Source organism: Podarcis filfolensis (assembly GCF_964270895.1).
Source record: "Podarcis filfolensis genome assembly, chromosome: 5".
Taxonomy (NCBI): Eukaryota; Metazoa; Chordata; class Lepidosauria; order Squamata; family Lacertidae; genus Podarcis; species Podarcis filfolensis.
Window position 1 is genome coordinate 54,135,309 of NC_139608.1, and position 21,865 is coordinate 54,157,173.

Genomic DNA, 21,865 nt, shown 5'->3' on the forward strand with positions numbered 1-21,865 from the left:
TAATATCATTCATGCCTGATGCCATTCATGCCATGCAGTTTTTATTATTATTATTTTCTTCTTGCAAGTCTTCTTTCACTTCCAAGTGAAAACATCCACTCCAACCACACTTCACTTTCCCATGATGAGCTCTTGTTATGCCTTGGCTGTGAAGAGTGAGAATATCCCTAAAGGAGTAGGGCTATTCTGCTCTCCATGGTAGTGGTAACAATCTGCTTTGTTTCTGCTTGTTGGCGTAAGCTGCATTTCCCCCTGTTACTTTGTCCTATCTTTTGTCATCCTGCCCACAATGCACAGTGCTAAATGACCTGCTCCCATCGTCAGAGTAATTCCTTGTCTTCCAGGCCTTTCACAGTAACCTCTTTAGCAAAAGCATTCCCTGCTCCTTTTGCTTCTCTTTTTCAACTCCTCCATTTCTACATGACTTTTCTCTCCCCACTCTCTTTCTTTCTCTAACTTTTCTCCCTGCTTTTTTGTCTGATGCAGATTGTAAGCCCTCCAGGAACAGTGTCTCTTTTGTGTTCTGTACCTGAAGAGTATGCCAAACTGTATGGTATTTGTGAAGCTCCAATGGCTTTGGTCCAAGAGTGTCCTCATGCAAAGGGCACGTGATGATCACAGAAGGGCCATTTTACATCTTGTGCTAGAGTACCGTGGGAGGAAAGTGAAACAAAACTCTAAATTGCATAATCTCTTGGCTCTAGAATCTCCCTATTATAGCACTGTGCAAATCATACCCATCTCCGCCACACCTGGAGTGGCATCAGGTTTGAAACTGGCTACTATGGATTTCCCTGTTGGAAACTTGGGAATGCAAATAATCCTAGCAGGCTACCTTTTCGTGCCAAATGCCTCCATCTGATTTACAGTTCAACATTCCTGCTGTTTGTGTCTTCAACAGGTTACTTGCCTGTCCAGTTGGTCAGCGGAAGCTCAAGCTGCGAAGGCCGCGTTGAAGTGCTTTCTGACGGCCAATGGGGAACTGTGTGTGATGACACCTGGAATCTAAGAGCTGCAACTGTTGTATGCCAGCAACTTGGTTGCGGTGAAGCCGTCTCGGCTCTGAGAGGTGCTCCTTTTGGCCAAGGCACAGGAGATATTGTTCTGGACAATGTGGATTGTGATGGAAATGAGACAAGTCTGGGAGAATGCTACCATCAAGGATTATATAATACTAACTGCAATCACAGTGAAGATGCAGGTGTTATTTGTTCAGGTAAATGTGGTCTGTGAGAGCCCAGATGATCACCACCATGGATCAGGTCTGGAACATATAAAGTAAACACAGGGATAAAAATACCTCTGAGCATGCACAGTGTGTTTTCCCATTACTACTAAATAACCAAAGAAAGATAGTTCTCAAACTTTGAGAACTAAAAAGTCATGCTTTTAGGTCCAAAGGACTGACCTAGGCAAGTTAGGGCTCCCAACACCTTTTCCCCTTACAATTTAAGCACTAAAGCCACAGCACTGAACTTCTTGGAACAGTCCATAGGGGGTTATTCATACAAGCTCTCTGCACATGACCGAGGGTTGGGGGTTGTCTTTCATTTTATTTTTGCACTGTTGATTGCACTACACACATGACATCTAAACAGTTCTTTAATGAAACGAACAATCGTTTTCCATACCACTATAACGCTTGGTGATGGGAGTTGAATAGTTGCATTTAACATGGTGATTTGCCATTCATCACATCAATGGTACACTCCATGCTAACAAAAGTGGCTCTCAACACAGGGTGCTTTTTTGAATTAGCATAACAGTAGTGAAAGTATGACAGCAGTACAATGGGGGGGCTGTACAAAAAGGTCTGACATTTTAAAAAGAAATATTACAAAAATAATTTGCAAGAGCCAACGAGCCTCATGGTGGCATGCAAGTTCTTCCATGCATGCCCATGGCTTCTTGGAGAATATTTATTTTCCTCCTATGGCTCTTTCAAGTTCATAGATTGGCTTGTCAGGTAGTAGGAGATGCTGCTTTTCAGATGGAAAGAAGTCTTGAGAAGCTACATGAAGTACTACATGTTCCAAGTTTCCAGGACTGCCCTTTGAGTCCTTATTAAATGTCCAGTTAATTTAGTAAGTTATTCCATTTATATCCAATGTGTGCTCCAAAGAGCTTGAGATGGCACACATTCTTCTCCCCACCCCACCCTCTTTTTCCACCATGTGAGGTAGGTTAGACTGAAAGACTGGTCCAAGATTACCCAATGAGCTCCATAACTTAGTGGGGATTTTATCGTGGGTCTCCCCAGTCCTAGTCTATCCACTCCACAAAGTTGGCATCACTCAAGGACATGGAAACTATGAGAAGAATATGTTCTTTCCATTCTGGAGCTGCACAAAAAATGCTATCTTTGTGCATAGACACAATCCAAATGTTATCAATTCTGGACTTTATCTTTATGAATCTCAAAATTATTTTCATCTCTCGACAGCTCACACATATTCTACAACCCCAGAAGGAACCACTGCAACATTGTTGACAACAGAAGAAACCACCCAAGCAATAAGCACAACTGAGGAAACGGTTACTCCTGAGATACCAACCACAACTCAAGGAGGTACACAACAGTCTGAGAAAATTAGTCTTACCTCTGTGCATGGTGCTGTGTGGCTTAACTCAATTATTTAAATTTAATAGATAGACAAAAAGAGAGAAAGACAAAAAGCACGATTAGGGCATATCCAATCAGGGTGGGTGTCTACTGTGCATTTGTAACTTACATAGGGACTGAATCTCTTTACTGACCTCTGCTAATCACAATGGAAGGTGAGAAGATTAATGAGTTCAAGTAACAAGCAAGTCACACATTACAGATCAGCACATCCCCCACATGTTAACCATGTGATTTTGCTGTGAACCCAGAAAGATATGAGGTAACTAATGCATTTATTTTTGCTCAGCATCATGCAGAGCCCTGCATCTGATGCATGGTGTGTTTGCCAGCTCTGCAACATGTGATGCGATGCCAAGTTGTGCAACTAGTTTTGCTGGAAGCTGCTGTCTGCAAACAGTTAATATGTCTGCTACAAAACTGGTTTATGGTTTGGATTTACACATGTGCTGCCCAACAAAACAGACCCAGAGGTTTCCAGCTCCTCTTGGGATATATGTGGTCAACCTTATATAGGTACATGTAGAAGTGACATGAGAATCATTGCATGCCATAAAATACATGCACAAAATTTCCTTACTACCATTGTTCTGTATACTGCTCTGCTTCTTGACACAATCTACATTTGATTAGGAAAGGGGGGAGGATTTTCTAGAAGTTGCAAATTTTATTTTTGGTATCAGAATGGTGACCACAGAACAACCCCATACATACATTGTGCCACAAGAGTGAAAATTTCAAAACTCTTCAGGAACCTTGAATTGAGGTAAACAGATGTACAATCTGATGAAAGGAGAACATATTGTATCCTGAGCTCATGCATTAAGAAGGGGTATAAACGCCCAATAAATAAATTACCACAATACAGCTTCAAGTATATTGGAATCAGCCACAGAAATGTCTGCTTTTCAACTCTGTTTAATGGTTAAATTTATTTTGCTGCAATAGCTCCCTCTGTTGTCACTGAAGTTCCTAGCACCTTTCCTTGTTCTTTTCCCCCTTTTGAATCCATTAAATGAGCCTAGATTAGTAAAGACTCCCATCACAAGGTAAAGTGTCTACAAAAGGGTTTGGCATCCTCAGAGTAGGCTGAAAATTACTGAGCCCCATCAGTCACAAAAAGGTGGTGGTGGTGTTAAGGATTGATTGTTTTTCTCTCTTTTTTTTTACATTGGTATACAATAGTCAAGATTACATATTATTAAATGAGAAACAGTCTTGTCACATTCTTCATCACCTTTTGCAGAGACTTCGCCATCAGGAACATCAGCAAGTCCTTTCTTCCTAAGACTGGTGAATGGAGAGAACAGCTGTCAGGGTCGTGTTGAAGTCTATCATAATGGGGAGTGGGGGACCGTCTGTGATGATGATTGGGACATTAATGATGCTCGCATTGTCTGCAAAGAAGTTGGTTGTGGAGAAGTCATTTCAGCTCCAACAAGTGCCCACTTTGGTCAAGGCTCTGGCAGCATCCTTCTGGATGCTGTACAATGCAGTGGGGATGAATCTTCTCTTAAGGACTGCCCCCATAAGGGATGGGGGGTCCATGACTGCAAACATAAGGAAGATGCCAGCGTCATCTGCTCAGGTACCTCAAACTATTTTCCATATGTGTTAATTTTTGCAGCATAGCTTCTCGATCTGCATTGGCAAATACAGTGATACCTCAGTTTTCGAACGCAATCCGTTCCGGAAGACCATTCGAGTTCCTAAACATTTGAAAACCAAAGCATTTACTTTCAGAAAACTCAGTACAGAAGCCACATGGCACGTTCAACTTCCGAAAAGTGTTCGAAAACTGAAGCCTTTACTTCTGGGTTTACAGCATTCAAAAACCGATATGTTCATCAATGGAGAAATTAAAAAACCGTGGTACCACTGTATAGTAGTGATTCAATCTTTTCTATCTATTTGGTAACCTCATTGTATACTGAGGTATATAAATTGTTGATGTAAATACAATGGCTTGTATTGTAAGAATATGATTAGGCTCTTTTTATATTGGAAACTCCTCCATCCACTACAGAGAATCTTATTTCATCTGCGAAACGGTGCTGAAGCTTTCCATGCTTCCCCTTCATCCAGTATTATCCCTTTATTTGAAGACTGCACACCCTTTGAACTAATTTTAATAATAAACCCAGAGGACAGAATCCAAAGGCCAATGTGTGGGTGTCTAAGTGCAGTCTTGGAGTGCCTTTAGAAGGTTTTGTAAGAGGACAGAAGCTCCACCTTTGGCTCTTTGGGTTGCACACACTGCTAGCACCAGAACAGCCTGAAGAATAGCCCTGGCTTCCGGACTTTAAACCATTATGTTATTTGTGATACCATTTGATTGGCAGGTGGCCAGCCCCGCCCAGCTGTCAGATTTGTCCTTGCAAAATGGTTCCCCATCCCTGGGGTTGCCATGGGGTTGGAAAAGGAGAGTGGGAATAGCAGCAGGGAGTTGGAGAGCAGAGAAGAGCAGGCAGGGGTGCAGCTCCAAGTAAATAAATGGCAAATAGGAGGTATTCAGAGGTATTCTGCATCTGAAAATATAGGCTGTAGCAGGTTAAGATGCGTAGCAGGCACTGATAGTAGACTGATTCAGTTGGAGTTTTACTGAATACTGCCGTGTGTGTGTGTTTTGGAATGAGTTAGTGGTTTAGAAATACTGTTATAATTACAAATAATTAAAATTTTCTTTATTACTGCCTTTAAACCCATAATTAACAGCTATCACTACAGATTATATCAGCAACTCATATGATTTCAAAATGGGTCATACAAAGTAGTACCTTCCTTGGCATGACCATTAAATGAACAGAGATTCCACTGTTGTGAGGAATCATGTGGTTATTTATGGCTACTAATCCTGATAGCTTTATTCTACCTCCGCTGCTTTCCTCCTTTAAAATTTTTAGAGCATCTAACCTGTTCTTTCTAATTTTTAGAACCTCTAACCACCGCAGAAGTACCCACCACACCTGGTAACTATGGGTTTCTCGATTCTAGTGTTTAAATGGAATTTATTTTATGCTGTGCTTTCTCCTTTCTAATTTTTGGAGCTTCTAACACATTCTTTCCAATTTTAGAACCTATAACCACTACAGTAGAACCCATCACATCTGGTATGTATTTACTTTATCTTGCTTTTTTAAATATAAATAAAGCTGCCTGGTGACCCACTTACTCTCAGCATCCAGAAGCATCATAGCCAGACACTGGCGAGACCTGTCAGGAGTAAGCATGGACCACTGGTACCAAACAGTATGGGAAACAGCCTTACTAGAAAAATTAACCAATAAACTAAAACTGACATGGGGACAAATAGAAGAAGACATCTTTACCCTGGTATGGCTCCCCTTCATCACATACACAGCCCAACAAGACAGGGGGAAAAATCTACCAACAACATACAAATCAATATGGCTAACCTGACCCAAAACACCCACACACCCCACTCACACATGAAAACAAAGATCACCACAGACAATCACAAATGAACAACCACACCCTGGGCCACCCCAACCTCTCTCACCACCAAAGGAACACAAGTGAATAGCAAAGAACCTGTACAAGCGGCGCTGACACAAAACCACGCATATACTAAGTAAAATAGAAACATCGCCACCCGACCCCACCCCCACTCTTCTTTCCCCTCTCCACCTCTCTCCCCCTTTTCTTCCTAATGTCTCAACAAACAAAACTGATCTGTAAAAAATGTTACTTGGGGGAAAAAAGAGTGAGAGAGAGAGAGACATTGCACATACTTTTGTAAACCAAGAAAATAAAAAGACATTAAAAAAAAAAAGCTGCCTGGCCATGAGCCTTGACCTTTTGCATTCTTCCTTCCACTATATTGGCAAATTCTGAATTTGCAGCAAACCATGGTTTTCCATTATGTTAAAATTCAGCAAACTGTGGTTGGGGTAAAACATAAGCTGCATTCACAAGACAGTGCGTTCCACTTCCTGACATTTCCCTATCGGTTGATTTTCAAATTATAGTTGAGTTTTTGCAGAATACACTTCCAGAAATCTAGGAGACTGTATCAGGTGTTTAGTGTTCATTTCCTTGTTAATTGCTTCCCGGGGGGGGGGGGGGGACATTATCCCAGAAAAATGCAAAAGTAAAGTAACCAAATTTGAGGCAGTATATCAGCATATAGTTCTTTCCTGCCATTTTCATGGGTAAATCATGGAGGAATTAAAGTAGGAATGTGCAGAAATTACATAATTTTTTGTACATCTGAATGCACCCATGATATACAATCAAATAAGGTTTGCAAACCAAAAACATATTGGATTTTCTGAGTTCTGAGGAAACCACAGAAACATGACTTCATTTGATCTGTGACAGGTGGCAAGATAAATCATAATCATGTTATATCTGGAGACAACGCAGTGATCTATTTATAACACAAGGGTTGAATGTGTATAGGCCAGTTTGCAGATACAAGCAGCCCTGATACAATATGAAGACAAGGTGTATAATATTTGGTATTAGATATGTTTCTTTTTTAATTAGGAACTTCACCACCTCAATCTACTGTACAGAGTATCACAACAGGTAGGGACTGATACTGGGTTTTAGTTTTTTTAATGCAATTGTCAGTATTATTTATAACTGAAGAAAGAATAGTGTTGTTACGTTCTTCATCATCTTCTGCAGCGAATTCTCCTTTGGAAACATCTGCAAGTCCCTTCTCCCTAAGACTGGTGAATGGAGAGAACAGCTGCCAGGGTCGCCTTGAAGTCCACCATGATGGGACCTGGGGAACTGTCTGTGATGACGATTGGGACTTGAAGGATGCTCAGGTTGTGTGCCAACAACTTGGTTGCGGAGAAGCCACTGCAGCCCCGCTAAGTGCCCACTTTGGCCAAGGCTCTGGCAGCATCCTCCTGAATGCGGTACAATGTGAAGGGAATGAATCTTCTTTTGAGGAATGCTCCCATAATGGATGGGGAGTCCATGACTGCAAACATAAGGAAGATGCCAGTGTTATCTGCTCAGGTATATTTTGTTGTTTTTTTACTATACTGTAAGGACACTATTTCTTTCCTCTCGCTTCCATTCACTTCTGGGAATCTTCTTTCATCTGATAAATGATGGTGGAGTGCAGGGTTTTTTTGGTTTTTTCATCATATTGTGCATTTATGTGCGGACTGCACACCCACGGAACTGAATTCAGTAATAAATGTGTAGGCTAAAGTCTAAAGACAAATGTGAGCATGTTTAAGCACATAAAGTCAATTCTTGGAATGCCATTAGAATATCCTGTGAAGTGTCAAAAAGTCTATAGCTTTGTCTCCACGTACTTCTTGTAACTCAGTAACTTTAGTAACTTCTGTAGTACACTGAATCTGATGGTGTAACTCCATTAAGGTAATAAGGCTAAGTCATTGATAGATCAATTCACATGAAATTTGTTGTATATACTCTCCTGATCAATACCTGTCTGCAGCAGTGCACATCCTGCAGCGGAATGTATTCTGAGTCTATTCTACATGGTGGCGAAAGAATTCATCTGGTCTATCCTGAATCTACTGCTTATCTCTTTCATCACATACACTGATGTTCTCAAGTAGTGAGGATTTAGACGGGATCATAGTGTGGAGTGAAAGGGGCTCGCCATGATTTGCTTGTGGAGGGGAAGGAGATTCGTAGGACATAGGTTTAAGGGCAGGTTCCATGTTTTAAAAGACACAACCTGAAATATTAGGAAGCTGAATTTGCAAGTCAAGATGGTGGTTCCTTTGCTCAATACGTAACATAAGGTAGGACTTAGACGAATCAGGTTCTAAACATTAAATCTCTCTGACATCTACCTCATGGGGTGCCATCACTAAGAAGCATACAGCTATGAGTTTCCTTTTTCTAATGTTTACATGTACTTTATTTTTATGCTGTGCTTTCTTATTTCCATTTATAGGCCCCATAACCACGACAGAAATACCCGTTACATCAGGTATGTATTAACCTGGCTGTGTGTGTGTGTGAGAGAGAGAGAGAGAGAGAGAGAGGGAGGAGAGAGAGAGAGAGAGAGAGAGAGAGAGAGAGAGAGAGAGAGAGAGAGAGAGAGAGACAGAGAGAGACAGAGAGACAGAGAGAGACAGAGAGAGATTTAATCCATGCTACCATTCTTGGTATAATGCTGCTCATATTATACTCAGTGTTGGGCAGAAAGGCAAGTCCAATTGGGTTTCCTAACAACAGCATATATTGCAATTTCCCTTCTTCCACCCATTCATTCTTTCATTGGTCTGGCTACCCTATATCTATACCGTCCTTTATCTCTCTGGCTATTTATTTGTATACCTGTCGATACAGAGCAATATACAAATTTAATTCATTCAGTCATTAACAATACTATTTAGCATATTATTTTAAAGAGAAGGAGATTTGCAGTACATCCCTCTTCTCTGGGAAAAATAGCATGTTTTAACTTCTGCCCTTGGTTTTCACATTCATGGAGCAGTAATAGGAAGAGTTTGCGCTTCCATAGAATGAATTAATTTGAAAAGAAAGCTGTTGAGAAGTTCAAACAAACTTTTATCAGGCCTCTTTATTTTCATTTATTTATTAAAATTTATACACCGCTTGATTATAAAATGTCTCAAAGTTGTTAACAAAAAATATAAAACAATAATGTAATTGTGTTTTTAAAAAATGAATTACAATAATTTGAAAACATTCCAAGAATTAAAATCAACAATAAACTGAAAACAGATTAAAATGCTCATCAATACTAAATAGCTCAGTTGGGTGGTCTAAAGAAAAATCTTTTTAGCATACACCAAAAATAAGAACCAATAATTTACAATCTAACCAAGTTTGCAAAACAATAACAAATGTATTTTCTGAGTTGCATTGAAACAAAAAACTGAGACATGACTTTTTTTGTTCATTCTATGTGAGGGGACATGATAAAATATAAACATCTTATATCTGAAGGCAACACACTTGAAGTTAAAAGTTTATAGGCCAATACGCAGTTACAAGAAACCCTGAAAAGTCAGATTTGAAAAACTTAATTAGATATTTAAAAGTGATATGATATAAGACAAGGTTTAAAATATTTGGCATTGTATCTGTTTATTTTAAAATTAGGAACTCCACCACCACCAACTACTGAACAGAGTGTTACAACAGGTAAGTAGCGATGCTGGGTTTTAGTGGAAATAAATGCAGTTGTCAGTATTATATGTCAGTGAAGAAAGAATAGTGTTGTTACGTTCTTCATTAACATTTGCAGCGAATTCTCCTTTGGAAACATCTGCAAGTCCCTTCTCCCTAAGACTGGTGAATGGAGAGAACAGCTGCCAGGGTCGCCTTGAAGTCCACCATGATGGGACCTGGGGAACTGTCTGTGATGACGATTGGGACTTGAAAGATGCTCAGGTTGTGTGCCAACAACTTGGTTGTGGAGAAGCCACTGCAGCCCCGCTAAGTGCCCACTTTGGCCAAGGCTCTGGCAGCATCCTCCTGAATGCAGTACATTGCAAAGGGAATGAATCTTCTTTTGAGGACTGTTCTCATAATGGATGGGGAGTTCATGACTGCAAACATAAGGAAGATGCCAGCGTTATCTGCTCAGGTACATCCAGTTATACTCTGTATATGCTTATTTCTAAAGCACCTCTTCCACGTCTGCATTAAACATATTGAAGTTATTGTGTCTACACTGTAATAACATGGTTTGACTTTTTATGCTCTCTTCAGTTCACTTCTGGGAATCTTCTTTCATGTTTATAAACGTTGTTGGAGTTTTTCTGTGCAAGTTTCCTTTTTTGCAATGCATTATGAATCTATATGCGGTCTGCACACCCATTGAACTAATGTCAATAATAAACGTATAGGCTAGAATCGAAAGACAGATATGGGCAAACTCAAGCACATGAGATCACAAGTCTTTGAGCACTTATTAGAATATTCTGCAAGGGGGTAGAAATTCTTATTTGGCATCATAAAATGCTAGTAACTAGTATTCAGTGACACACTAGATTTTATAGGGTTGTCATACATCCGGGAATTCCCAGACATGTCCTCTTTTGGGTGTCCCACATGCTCACCTGTGGGGAATTTTACGTTTTAAAGCAAATGTCCTGGATTTGGGGTTGGTTTGTTGTTGTTTTTGGTGCACAGGCAGCCCTGGTCAGGCTCAGGCTCTTGCCTGGGTGGGCCAGGTTCTGGCAACGGCTCAGGCATGAGCAGCTCGGGCTTAGTGGTGGCCAGATACTTTTTGTATCTGGATTTTTACCTCTTGAAATATGGCAACCCTAGGATATGATGGTACAGGATCCATTCAGGTAATATGCCTAATAGCCACTGGTAGACTGATTCACTTGGATTCACCCTTATGCCATAGAACCATAATCAAGAACTGTCAGCAGCAGTGCACATCCTGTGGCAGAAAGTCACCTGAGCTCATTTCAGATGGTGGGGATAAGTAATGTATCTGGTCTTTCCTGAATGTACTGCTTATCACATTCACTAAATCATCTGATGTCCCAGTATACTGAGGAATTATACTGGGACCATAATGTGTGAAAGGGGTTCACTTTCTGTCATTTCTTCAGTATGGTAATATGGCACAAAGCAAAGGTTTACGTTATGGGTGATGAAAGGAACATAAACATACACATAGGTTAAGTGCAGGGTCCATTTTTTTTTATAACAACAACAGGAAGTATAAAATTTGGAAGCTAAATCTGCAAGTGAAAATGGTTCCTTAGCTCAGTCTGGGATTCAGTCTAGGACCCGAGCAATGTGAGTTCTAAACATCAACTTACTCTGATCGCTTCCTCCAGAGGTGCCATCATTTACCACAAATGTAGTCTGTCTCATACCCAAACCTTCTGTTGGTGGTTGGAGAAACCCCCCTAACAGATTTAGGGGGTGGACAGTGGGAGGGGGAAAAGAAAGTTCCATTGCACAAGCAGAAGTTGTTCCACTTGTGGTAGGAGTTACAGTATGTAGTGCTTCGTTGAGTACAACCCCAAATACAAATGAAGTTCTAAACATTAAATTTATCTGATAGCTGCTGGCTTAGGTGCCATAATTAAGAACCATAGAATTATGCATTTCTCTCTTCTGGTGTTCAAACAGTCTTTCTTTTTATATTGTTCTTCTTTCTTTCATTTTTTAGGACCTCTAACTACCACAGAAACACCCATTACATCTGGTATGTATTTACTTGAATTTATCTTGCTTTTTAAGCAGCAAATTTGCACTCTCTGCTGCCGTTCCTTTGTATAATTCTGCTGGACTGACCCTCAGCATGGGGCAGAAAGGAGAGAAGAGTTGGGTGTCATTAAAACATTAATTAGATTATTTAAAAGTGATATGATATGAAGACGAGGTTTATAATATTTGGTATTGTATCTGTTTCTTTTTAAATTAGGAACTCCACCACCACAATCTACAGAACAGAGTGTTACAACTGGTAAGTATGGATATGAGCTTTTAATTTTGGGTATTGCTGTTTTTTTTTTTTTACAATTGTCAATATTACATATAACTGAACTAAGAATAGTCTTGTAACATTCTTCATCAACTTTTGCAGAGATTTCACCATCAGAAACATCAGCAAGCCCTTTCTCCCTAAGACTGGTGAATGGAGAGAACAGCTGCCAGGGTCGTGTTGAAGTCTATCATAATGGGGAGTGGGGGACCGTCTGTGATGATGAATGGGACATTAATGATGCTCGCATTGTCTGCAAAGAAGTTGGTTGTGGAGAAGTCATTTCAGCTCCAACAAGTGCCCAATTTGGTCAAGGCTCCGGCAGCATCCTTCTGGATGCTGTACAGTGCAGTGGGAATGAATCTTCTCTTAAGGACTGCCCCCATAAGGGATGGGGGGTCCATGACTGCAAACATAAGGAAGATGCCAGCGTTATCTGCTCAGGTACCTCAATCTATTTTCTGTATACACATACACTTCTTGTCTAGATCTGTATTTGCAAACGTAATAGTTACTCTGTCTATATATAAAGGACATGATTTGACTTCCCCACCACCACCCACCCTGAAGTATCATCTGTTGACTTCAGTGAATCTTATTTCATCTAATAAGTGATGCTGAAGTTTTTCTGACAATTCTTTGCATCTGGTTACGCATTTATTTGAAGACTGCACACACATCATACTACTACTACTAATAATAATAATAATATATGTATAGGCTGCAATCTAAAGAGATATATGGGCATGCTCAAGCTGGGATCATAATGCTATATGAAAGGGCCTGCCATCTCTGTAATAAAAATCATGGCACAAAGCAAAATTTGCCTGGGGGAGGGGAAGGAACATGCACATAGGTTTGCAGGCCAATGCGCAGTGTAGCTGCAGGTAGTATAATGACAGAGTTGGAAGTGATCCCAAAAGTCATCTAGTCCAAGCCCCAACCCCACACACTGTGGTGCTGTACTGGGCCGCAACCATCGCACACCCCAAAAGGTGGGTTACATCTCTCTGGTAGCTGCTCACTGAGGTGCCATAACTAAAAACCAAAGAGCTATGAGATTCTGTCTTCTGGTATTTAAATAAGCTTTCTCTTTATGCTATTCTTTCTTCTTTCTATTTTTAGGACCCCTCACCACCACAGAAATACCCATTACATCAGGTATGTATGTACTAGATTTAGCTTTCCTTTAAAAAGAAAACGGATTTCCACTCCCTGCTGCCATTTTTTGCCATAATTCTGCTGGAATAGCCCTCAGTGTACTGCAGAAGTGATGGACCAATCAGATGTCATAACTTTCCTTTGGCTCTTTCCACTGGCGATTCTCTCTCTCTCTGTGTGTAGAAAGATTCAATGTATCTCCCTTATTGTCAGTTAAAATAATAAGAGGAATCTGCACTGTGTTAGGATAAATTAATTTCATGGAAAATTCAAAGACACTGGAAGGTCTGCCATATATGGTTTGTAAAGATTTATGAAATTGGAGTTGCTCTTCAAATACACACAGACTGCGCTGAGATATAGGCTGAGATATAAGGTGGTAAATATAAACCATATATTTAAAGATCATTTTGCCTGAAAGAATCCTGGGAGCTGTAATATACTGCTCACAGAGCTACAATTCCCAGCACTCTTAACAAACAATACTTCCAAGGATACTTGTGGTGTGTGTGTTCTTTAAATGTATGTTCTGTACACTGCCAAAATTATAAACTATGACACAGAATTATGGGCATAATAGGCATGAGCATTAAGTTTCTGCATTCTCTTCTCTGTGCTATATGTAGCTTCTGAATTTGCAGCAAAGCAGTTTTCTCTTATTTGCAAATCCAGCAAACTATGCAGGAGACAAAAGGTAATTTGCTCTTAAGTTGCATCTACAAGCCAGGAACCAAGCAGGGCATTTGAGTTTTTATAAAACCAGAAACTGAGAAAAGACATTTATGTTTGTTCTGTGTGAGGTGACTAGATTAAATGTAAGCATGCTATACCTGAGGACAACTCTGTGATCTGTTGGATGAGAATATGGAATAATAAGTTTAATGATAATGTTCAGTCGTACACTGTTTTCTACTTGTAATACTATCAGTACTTGTATATAGATATTTTATTTTCTTTATTGAGCGTTTTTTTAAAAAATAACATAAGAGTAAGGTTAAATGTGTATAGGGTAGTTTGTCATCACAAACAACCCTGAAGGGTAGATATTTATAATTAGATATTTAAAAGTGATATGATATGGAGACAAGGTTTGAAATATTTGGCAATGTATCTGGTTTGTTTCTTTTTAAATTAGGAAGTCCACCACCACAGTCTACTGAAAAAAGCGTTACAACTGGCAAGTATTAATGTGGCATTTTAACTTTTTTATGATTGTCAGTGTTACCTATAAACAATAAATAATCTTACATTCCTCATCAACCTCTGTAGAGAATGCTCCATCGGGAACATCAGCAAGTCCTTTCGCCCTAAGACTGGTGAATGGAGAGAACAGCTGTCAGGGCCGCCTTGAAGTCCACCATGATGGGACCTGGGGAACTGTCTGTGATGACGATTGGGACTTGAAGGATGCTCAGGTTGTGTGCCAACAACTTGGTTGTGGAGAAGCCACTGCAGCCCCGCTAAGTGCCCACTTTGGCCAAGGCTCTGGCAGCATCCTCCTGAATGCGGTACAATGTGAAGGGAATGAATCTTCTTTTGAGGACTGTTCTCATAATGGATGGGGAGTCCATGACTGCAAACATAAGGAAGATGCCAGTGTTATCTGCTCAGGTACATCCAGTTTTTCTCTGTATATGCTTATTTCTAAAGCATCTCTTCTACATCTGCATTGAACACATTGAAGTTATTTTGTCAATGCTGTGCTTTCTTCTTTTCATTTTAGGACCCATCACCACCACTGAAACATCCATTACATCTGGTATGTATTCGCTTGACTTACACTTGACTTTAAAAACAAAACATACTGGCACTCCTTGCTGCCATTGCTTGCATAATTCCGCTGGAATGGTCCTCATTGTGCAGCAGAAATGAGGAACCAATCAAATGGCAATACAGTACCACTAATTTCAGATTCTCTGCTTGCACACAATTCACCTTTTCATTGGTCAATTAATCTGGCCACCCAATATCTAAACCTCCTTTAGCTCTCTCTTCAAGCTATCTTGTATACAGTGGTACCTTGGTTCTCAAATTTAATCTGTTCCAGAAGTCTTTTCCAAAACCAAAGCATTCCAAAACCAAGGCACGCTTACCAGTAATGCAAAATGAATTAATCCGTTCCAGACTTTTAAAAACAACCCCTAAAACAGCAATTTAACATGAATTTTACCATCTAATGAGACCATTGGTTCATAAAATGAAAGCAATAATCAATGTACTGTACTATAAAATAAATAAGACAGTACTGTAGATGATAAAAAAAAATTTCTAAAAAATTTCTTACCTGCACTGATGATAGTTATTGTTTGGATGGGGGGCTTTTATCCATTTCCGCAGTCACACAATCAATCAATCAATCAAATCATAATACGAAGAACAAGCCACAGTCACAAAAACAAAAAAGCCACACAAACAAAAAACAAAACAAAACAAACAAACAAACAAAAAGCACCAAATATCACCTCAGAACACTGCAATCGGAAATGGAAGGCTTTGGTTACAATGGGGGGGTGCAAATTAGCAGTGCAACACTGAAAACAGGAGGGAAAGGGTTTTGATTACAGGGGGGGCACAAATTAGCAGCACAACAGTGAAACTGGAAGCTCAGGTGCACAGTCAGCTTCCAAAGCAAAGTTCGCAAACCGGAACAATGACTTCGGGGATTACAACATTTGAGTTCCAAGTTGTTCGGAAACTAAGCTTTTTCGAAAACCGAGGTACTACTGTATTGTTTTAGAAAGAAAGAGATTCACAGCAGAGCTATCTTTTTAACTAAAACAAGGGTGAAGTTACAGGTGTACAGGCGAGTTTGCACTTATAAACAATTCTGAAGCGGTAGGGTCCAAAACTTTAACTACATATTTAAAAGTGATATGATATGAGACAAGGTTTATAATATTTGGCATTGCATCTGGTTTCTTTTTAATTTAGGAACTCCACCTCCACAATCTACAGAACAGAGGGTGACAACTGATGAGTATTAATGTGGAGTTTTAGCATTTTTCCACAAATGTTATTATTATATATTACTGAATGGGAAATAGTCTTATAACATTCTTCATCAACTTTTGCAGAGAATGCACCATCAGGAACATCAGCAAGTCCTTTCTCCCTAAGACTGGTGAATGGAGAGAACAGCTGTCAGGGTCGTGTTGAAGTCTATCATAATGGGGAGTGGGGGACCGTCTGTGATGATGAATGGGACATTAATGATGCTCGCATTGTCTGCAAAGAAGTTGGTTGTGGAGAAGTCATTTCAGCTCCAACAAGTGCCCAATTTGGTCAAGGCTCCGGCAGCATCCTTCTGGATGCTGTACAGTGCAGTGGGAATGAATCTTCTCTTAAGGACTGCCCCCATAAGGGATGGGGGGTCCATGACTGCAAACATAAGGAAGATGCCAGCGTCATCTGCTCAGGTACCTCAAACTATTTTCCATATGTGCTAACCTCTAGATCTGCATTTGCAAATCTTTTGTGCCTATTGCAAATCCATGAATCAACTTCCTCTTTTCTCTCTTTTTAATTAGAAATTATTCCATCCAGTGCAGGGAATCACTTTTTCATATGATAAGTCACATTGGAATTATTCCTGCGCATTTGTTTGTTTTTGCATCTGCTTATGCATTTGTACACTGCACATTGATTGAACTAATTTCAATAATAAATATATAGTTTAAAAGCTAAAGAGACATGCAGAAATGCTTAAATGCATGAGGTCAGAGGACTTCAAGGGCTTGAAGAACCTGCAAGAGTCCAGAAACTCAAACCCTTTGGATCCTATCAACTTTTAATGAATAGTATTGAGGAACATAATGGATTTGATGATAGCTAATATACACGGACAAACCAATTCACTTGGAATTCATTTAATTTAGATTTCTCCATTAGAGATATAGTCAATAGCTGTCAGCAGCAGTGTACAGCCCATGATAGAAGAACTTCTAATTTCATCCCAGGTGGTGAGGAGAATATTTGCTTTGGATCTATTATAAGCCTATTTTTCACTTTCATTACATGATCTGGTATTCCAGAATAGTGAGGAATAGGTGTGGAGCCATAGTACTGAGTGAAATGGGCATAATTCTTGCCATTTTCCCAGTGTACAGTAAAGCACAAAGCAAAGATTTGTCATGTAATGAAAATGGACACATACCCATACATTTTGGTGAAGGTTCCACAAGAGGAAATAAGAAAACTAGAAACTAAATTAGCAAGTTAAAATGCAGGCTCCCTCACTCAATCAGTTTAGCACTTATAGTAGAGTGAACAATGCAGATAAGGTTCTAAACATTAAATTTCTCTAATATCTGCTTGATGAGGTGCAATTATTAAGAACTATATACAGTAACAATGAGTTCCTCCCTTCCGGTGTTTAAATGGGAATTATTTTTATGCTGTGCTTCTTTCTATTTCCAGGACCCCTTACCACCACAGAAATACCCATTACATCTGGTATGTATTTTTTGACTTTATCATGTTTTATTAAAAAAGGGGGGGAACCAACCAACAGATTAGTATTCCCTGCTGCGATTGTTTGGCATAATTCTTCTGGAATGGCTCTTAGCATAGGGCAGAAAGGAGAGAGCTTGAGTGTGACAGCAGTAGCACCTTTTGCAGTCCCCTCCCCATTCACCCTGGTTGCCCAATGCCCAACCTCCCTTAAGCTATCTCCTGCAGCTATTTAGTATATAAAGAGAAATAGATTCTGAGCACAGCCCTCTTCAGAGAAAATAACATGGTGTACATTATACTCCTGGTTTTCATGTATCATGGGGCAGCAAAAAGAAGAGTGTGCACTTCCATAGAATGAATTTATTTTAAGAGAGCTATTGGGAAATTCGAAGATTCTTTAACCAGATTTCTTTCATAGTAATCTGGTATCTAGAGGTAAATGAAAGTCAGAGTTACTCTTCATATATGCACAAACTGAACTGAAACATAATGACAAATCACAAATCAACATTACGGGCATCAGCAGCTATGAGCCTTGAGCTTTTTCATTCGTTACCCCACTACATAAGGAGCTTCTAAATTTGCACCAAATCATAGTTTTCCATTATCTCCAAATCCAATAAACGGTGGAGTGGGCAAAACATAATCTGCCCCGAAAACAGTTTGCAAGCCAGGAACAGATTGTGTTTCTGAGTTCTGATGAAACAGCAAACGGAGAAAGGACTTTTTTGCTTGTTCTATGTAAGCAGAGGAGGTCAGAGATATGCATGTTCCATCTGGAGGCAACACAGTGACATATTTATAACACAGAGAAGAGCTTAAAGATTTATAGGCCAGTTTTCAAACAACCCTGAGGAGCTAATTTATAAAACCTTCATTAGATATTTAAACCAAATGACATTATATGTGGACAAGATTTAATATATTTAGTATTGCATCTGGTTTATTTTTAATTTAGGAACTCCACCTCCACAATCTACAGAACAGAGGGTGACAACTGGTGAGTATTAATGTGGAGTTTTATCATTTTTCCACAAATGTTATTATTATATATTACTGAACGAGAAATAGTCCTGTAACATTCTTCATCAACTTTTGCAGAGAATGCACCATCAGGAACATCAGCAAGTCCTTTCTCCCTAAGACTGGTGAATGGAGAGAACAGCTGCCAGGGTCGCCTAGAAGTCCACCATGATGGGACCTGGGGAACTGTCTGTGATGACGATTGGGACTTGAAGGATGCTCAGGTTGTGTGCCAACAACTTGGTTGTGGAGAAGCCACTGCAGCCCCGCTAAGTGCCCACTTTGGCCAAGGCTCTGGCAGCATCCTCCTGAATGCGGTACAATGTGAAGGGAATGAATCTTCTTTTGAGGAATGCTCCCATAATGGATGGGGAGTTCATGACTGCAAACATAAAGAAGATGCCAGCGTTATCTGCTCAGGTACCTCCAATTATTTTCCATATGTGTTTGCAGCATCTCTTCTAAATATTTCCAAATATATATATTCTGCCTGTATTGCAAGGATACAGTTATACTTTTTCATTTCTGTTTTTTAAATTAAAAACCCTTCCATCCACCACAGAGAATATTCTTTCATCTCATAAGTGGTGCTGAAGCTTCTGAAGGCAGGGGGTTGCATCTGATGATACATTTATTTAAAGACTGCACAGCCATTGACCTAATTTCAATAATAAAGACATAGGCTAGACTCTAAAGACATACTGTATGTGGGCATACTCAAGCTAATAATACAACAAGTCTTGGAGCTCCATTGGAATATACTGCAAGTGACAGGTGCTCTTTGTCTTTAGAGCCATCACCTGCTAGTAAGAGATATTCCAAGGATATCTGGAACTGGAATTCATCTAATTTACTTTCCACCTTTAGAATCATATTCAATAGCAATTAGCATTAGGGCATATGTTATGGTAGCAAGTCATCTGGTTTCATAACAGGTAGTGGGAAGGAGTATCTTCAGTCCATTTTGAATCTTCTGCAAATCACTTTCATTAGATGATGTGATGTTCCATTATTGTGATGGATCAGATTGAGGCCAGAGTGCTAAGTGAAAGGGGCTCACTTCCTAACATCTTCCAAATCTAAAAAGTACCACAAAGGAAAAGTGCAGATGCCATATTTTAAAGACAGGAAATGAGAACTTTGGAAACTGAATCTGCTTGTCAGGTTCCCTGGCTCAATCTGGAACTCATTCTAGGATTTAGAATAGCACAATCAGAATAAATCAATTTATAAACATTATATTTCTCCGATAGCTATCTGCTAAGATGTCGTTACTAGGACCCATATAACTTTAAGTTTCTCTCATTGAGTATTTAAATAAGTTTCATTTTTCTCTTTTGCATCCTTCTTTCCATTTTCAGGACCTCCCACCACCACAGAAGCACCCATTACATCTGGTATGTATTAACAGCAGTCCCTCCTGCCATTTGGTTGGTAAAATTCTGCAGGAAAATGTTGCAAGGGTGGAGGACAGAGCTGAATAAGGTGTTGTTGCACAAATTTAATTTTCCTTGGCTGCACCCAAATCAGTGGTGCAAACTAGGAACAAAGGTGGTTTGTGAATTCTAATGGAAACACAAACTGAGAATGGAAGGGTTTTTTGTTGTAAGTGGGAGACAACAGAGAACGCAAGCATGTTACATCTGAAGACATCAAAAAGAAGCACTTAATAGCACAAGGCTGAGGTTAAAAATGCAAACACCAGATGGTTATTGCAAACAACCAGTGAAGTCTTCACTGTATATTCTGTGGAGGTGGAAAGTAGATCTGATTTACTTTTGAGAACAGTGGTACCTCGGTTCACAAACAATCTTGCTTATGAACTATTCGGTTTACAAAATCCGCAAAACCAAAAGTAGTGTTCCGGTTTGCAAACTTTACCTCAGTCTATGAATGGAAGCTGAACAGTGGAAGGGCACCAGTGACAGGAGGCCTCCTTAGGGAAAGCGTGCCCCGGTTTAAGAATGGATTTGGTTTAAGAATGGACTTCAGGAACGGATTAAGTTTGTAAACCGAGGTACCACTGTAATTAACAAAAAAAGTGAACTGGGCACTGAGGTTCAAAATGCAGGACTGTGCACATCCTCCAGCAGAAGAGAGCCCCCAGCAGAGTTAAAAATGTTCTCAGAGTTAACCAGCAGCATAGCATGGAATATAGGTTGTTAAACACTTTTGCATATCCCCTTTATTGAGCCATAAAATGCTTGCCCCTCCTCTCTAGCATGCTATTGAGTACGTTTAAAAGCTTTCCTTACTAAATCCAAAAGTCTAATTCATGCACTGTTCCATGCAGCAGCAAAGAGAACACAGGCAGATTACACTTGGGTACAAAATACACACTATAGTTTCAAATATGTGGTCTGAACTTAGAGCAAGTTCAGACATGTCCATTCTGGTATATTACGTGGCGAGAAAATAGTGAGAGAAAGGAAGAGAAGAAGCTTCACATCCTTCTTTGACCTAAGTGAGTCTAGGAACACAGCTCTGTGGTTTTAACACCTTCATGCATTAACTAGCACTCATGCATTAGTTATGTTTGACTGCAATTTGACTACTGTAGTCAACACCACTGAAATAAATATGTAGACAAAGATTTAAACATTTAGCGTTGTATCTTGTATATCTTTAAATTAGGAACTCCGCCACCACAGTCTACAGGACAGAGCATTACAACTGGTAAGAACTAATGTGAAGTTATAACTTTTTTTTTACACTTGTCAGTATTATATATTAGAAAAGGTAGCATTTTTCCTCAACTTTTGCAGATGATTCTTCATTGGGAACATCAGCAAGCCCTTTCTCCCTAAGACTGGTGAATGGAGAGAACAGCTGTCAGGGTCGTGTTGAAGTCTATCATAATGGGGAGTGGGGGACCGTCTGTGATGATGAATGGGACATTAATGATGCTCAGGTCGTGTGCAAAGAACTTGGTTGTGGAGAAGCCACTTCAGCTCCACTAAGTGCCCACTTTGGCCAAGGCTTTGGCATTATCCTCCTGGATGCAGTACAGTGCGAAGGGAATGAGTTTTCTCTTGAGAAATGCTCCCATAAGGGATGGGGAGTCCATGACTGCAAACATAAGGAAGATGCAAGTGTCATTTGCTCTGGTAATGTACATTTCTATTGGTTTTCACACATTACATATTATGCAGTGTTCATTA

General features: G+C 39.8%; 1 protein-coding gene across 1 annotated transcript in view; it reads left to right on the forward strand.

Annotated features, from left to right (window-relative positions):
* LOC310763274 (scavenger receptor cysteine-rich domain-containing protein DMBT1-like) overlaps positions 1-21,865 on the forward strand; it is a 37,490-nt gene that overhangs the window by 2,992 nt on the left and 12,633 nt on the right. Inside the window, exons 4-24 of the mRNA XM_083615163.1 lie at positions 902-1,216; positions 2,444-2,569; positions 3,870-4,211; positions 5,557-5,592; positions 5,698-5,733; positions 9,716-9,757; positions 9,861-10,202; positions 11,754-11,789; positions 12,009-12,050; positions 12,171-12,512; positions 13,194-13,229; positions 14,499-14,840; positions 14,953-14,988; positions 16,161-16,201; positions 16,303-16,645; positions 17,646-17,681; positions 18,640-18,681; positions 18,783-19,124; positions 20,066-20,101; positions 21,339-21,380; positions 21,470-21,811. Coding sequence (XP_083471289.1) covers positions 902-1,216; positions 2,444-2,569; positions 3,870-4,211; positions 5,557-5,592; positions 5,698-5,733; positions 9,716-9,757; positions 9,861-10,202; positions 11,754-11,789; positions 12,009-12,050; positions 12,171-12,512; positions 13,194-13,229; positions 14,499-14,840; positions 14,953-14,988; positions 16,161-16,201; positions 16,303-16,645; positions 17,646-17,681; positions 18,640-18,681; positions 18,783-19,124; positions 20,066-20,101; positions 21,339-21,380; positions 21,470-21,811 — 3,297 coding nt within the window. The remainder of the gene's footprint in view (positions 1-901; positions 1,217-2,443; positions 2,570-3,869; positions 4,212-5,556; positions 5,593-5,697; positions 5,734-9,715; positions 9,758-9,860; positions 10,203-11,753; positions 11,790-12,008; positions 12,051-12,170; positions 12,513-13,193; positions 13,230-14,498; positions 14,841-14,952; positions 14,989-16,160; positions 16,202-16,302; positions 16,646-17,645; positions 17,682-18,639; positions 18,682-18,782; positions 19,125-20,065; positions 20,102-21,338; positions 21,381-21,469; positions 21,812-21,865) is intronic.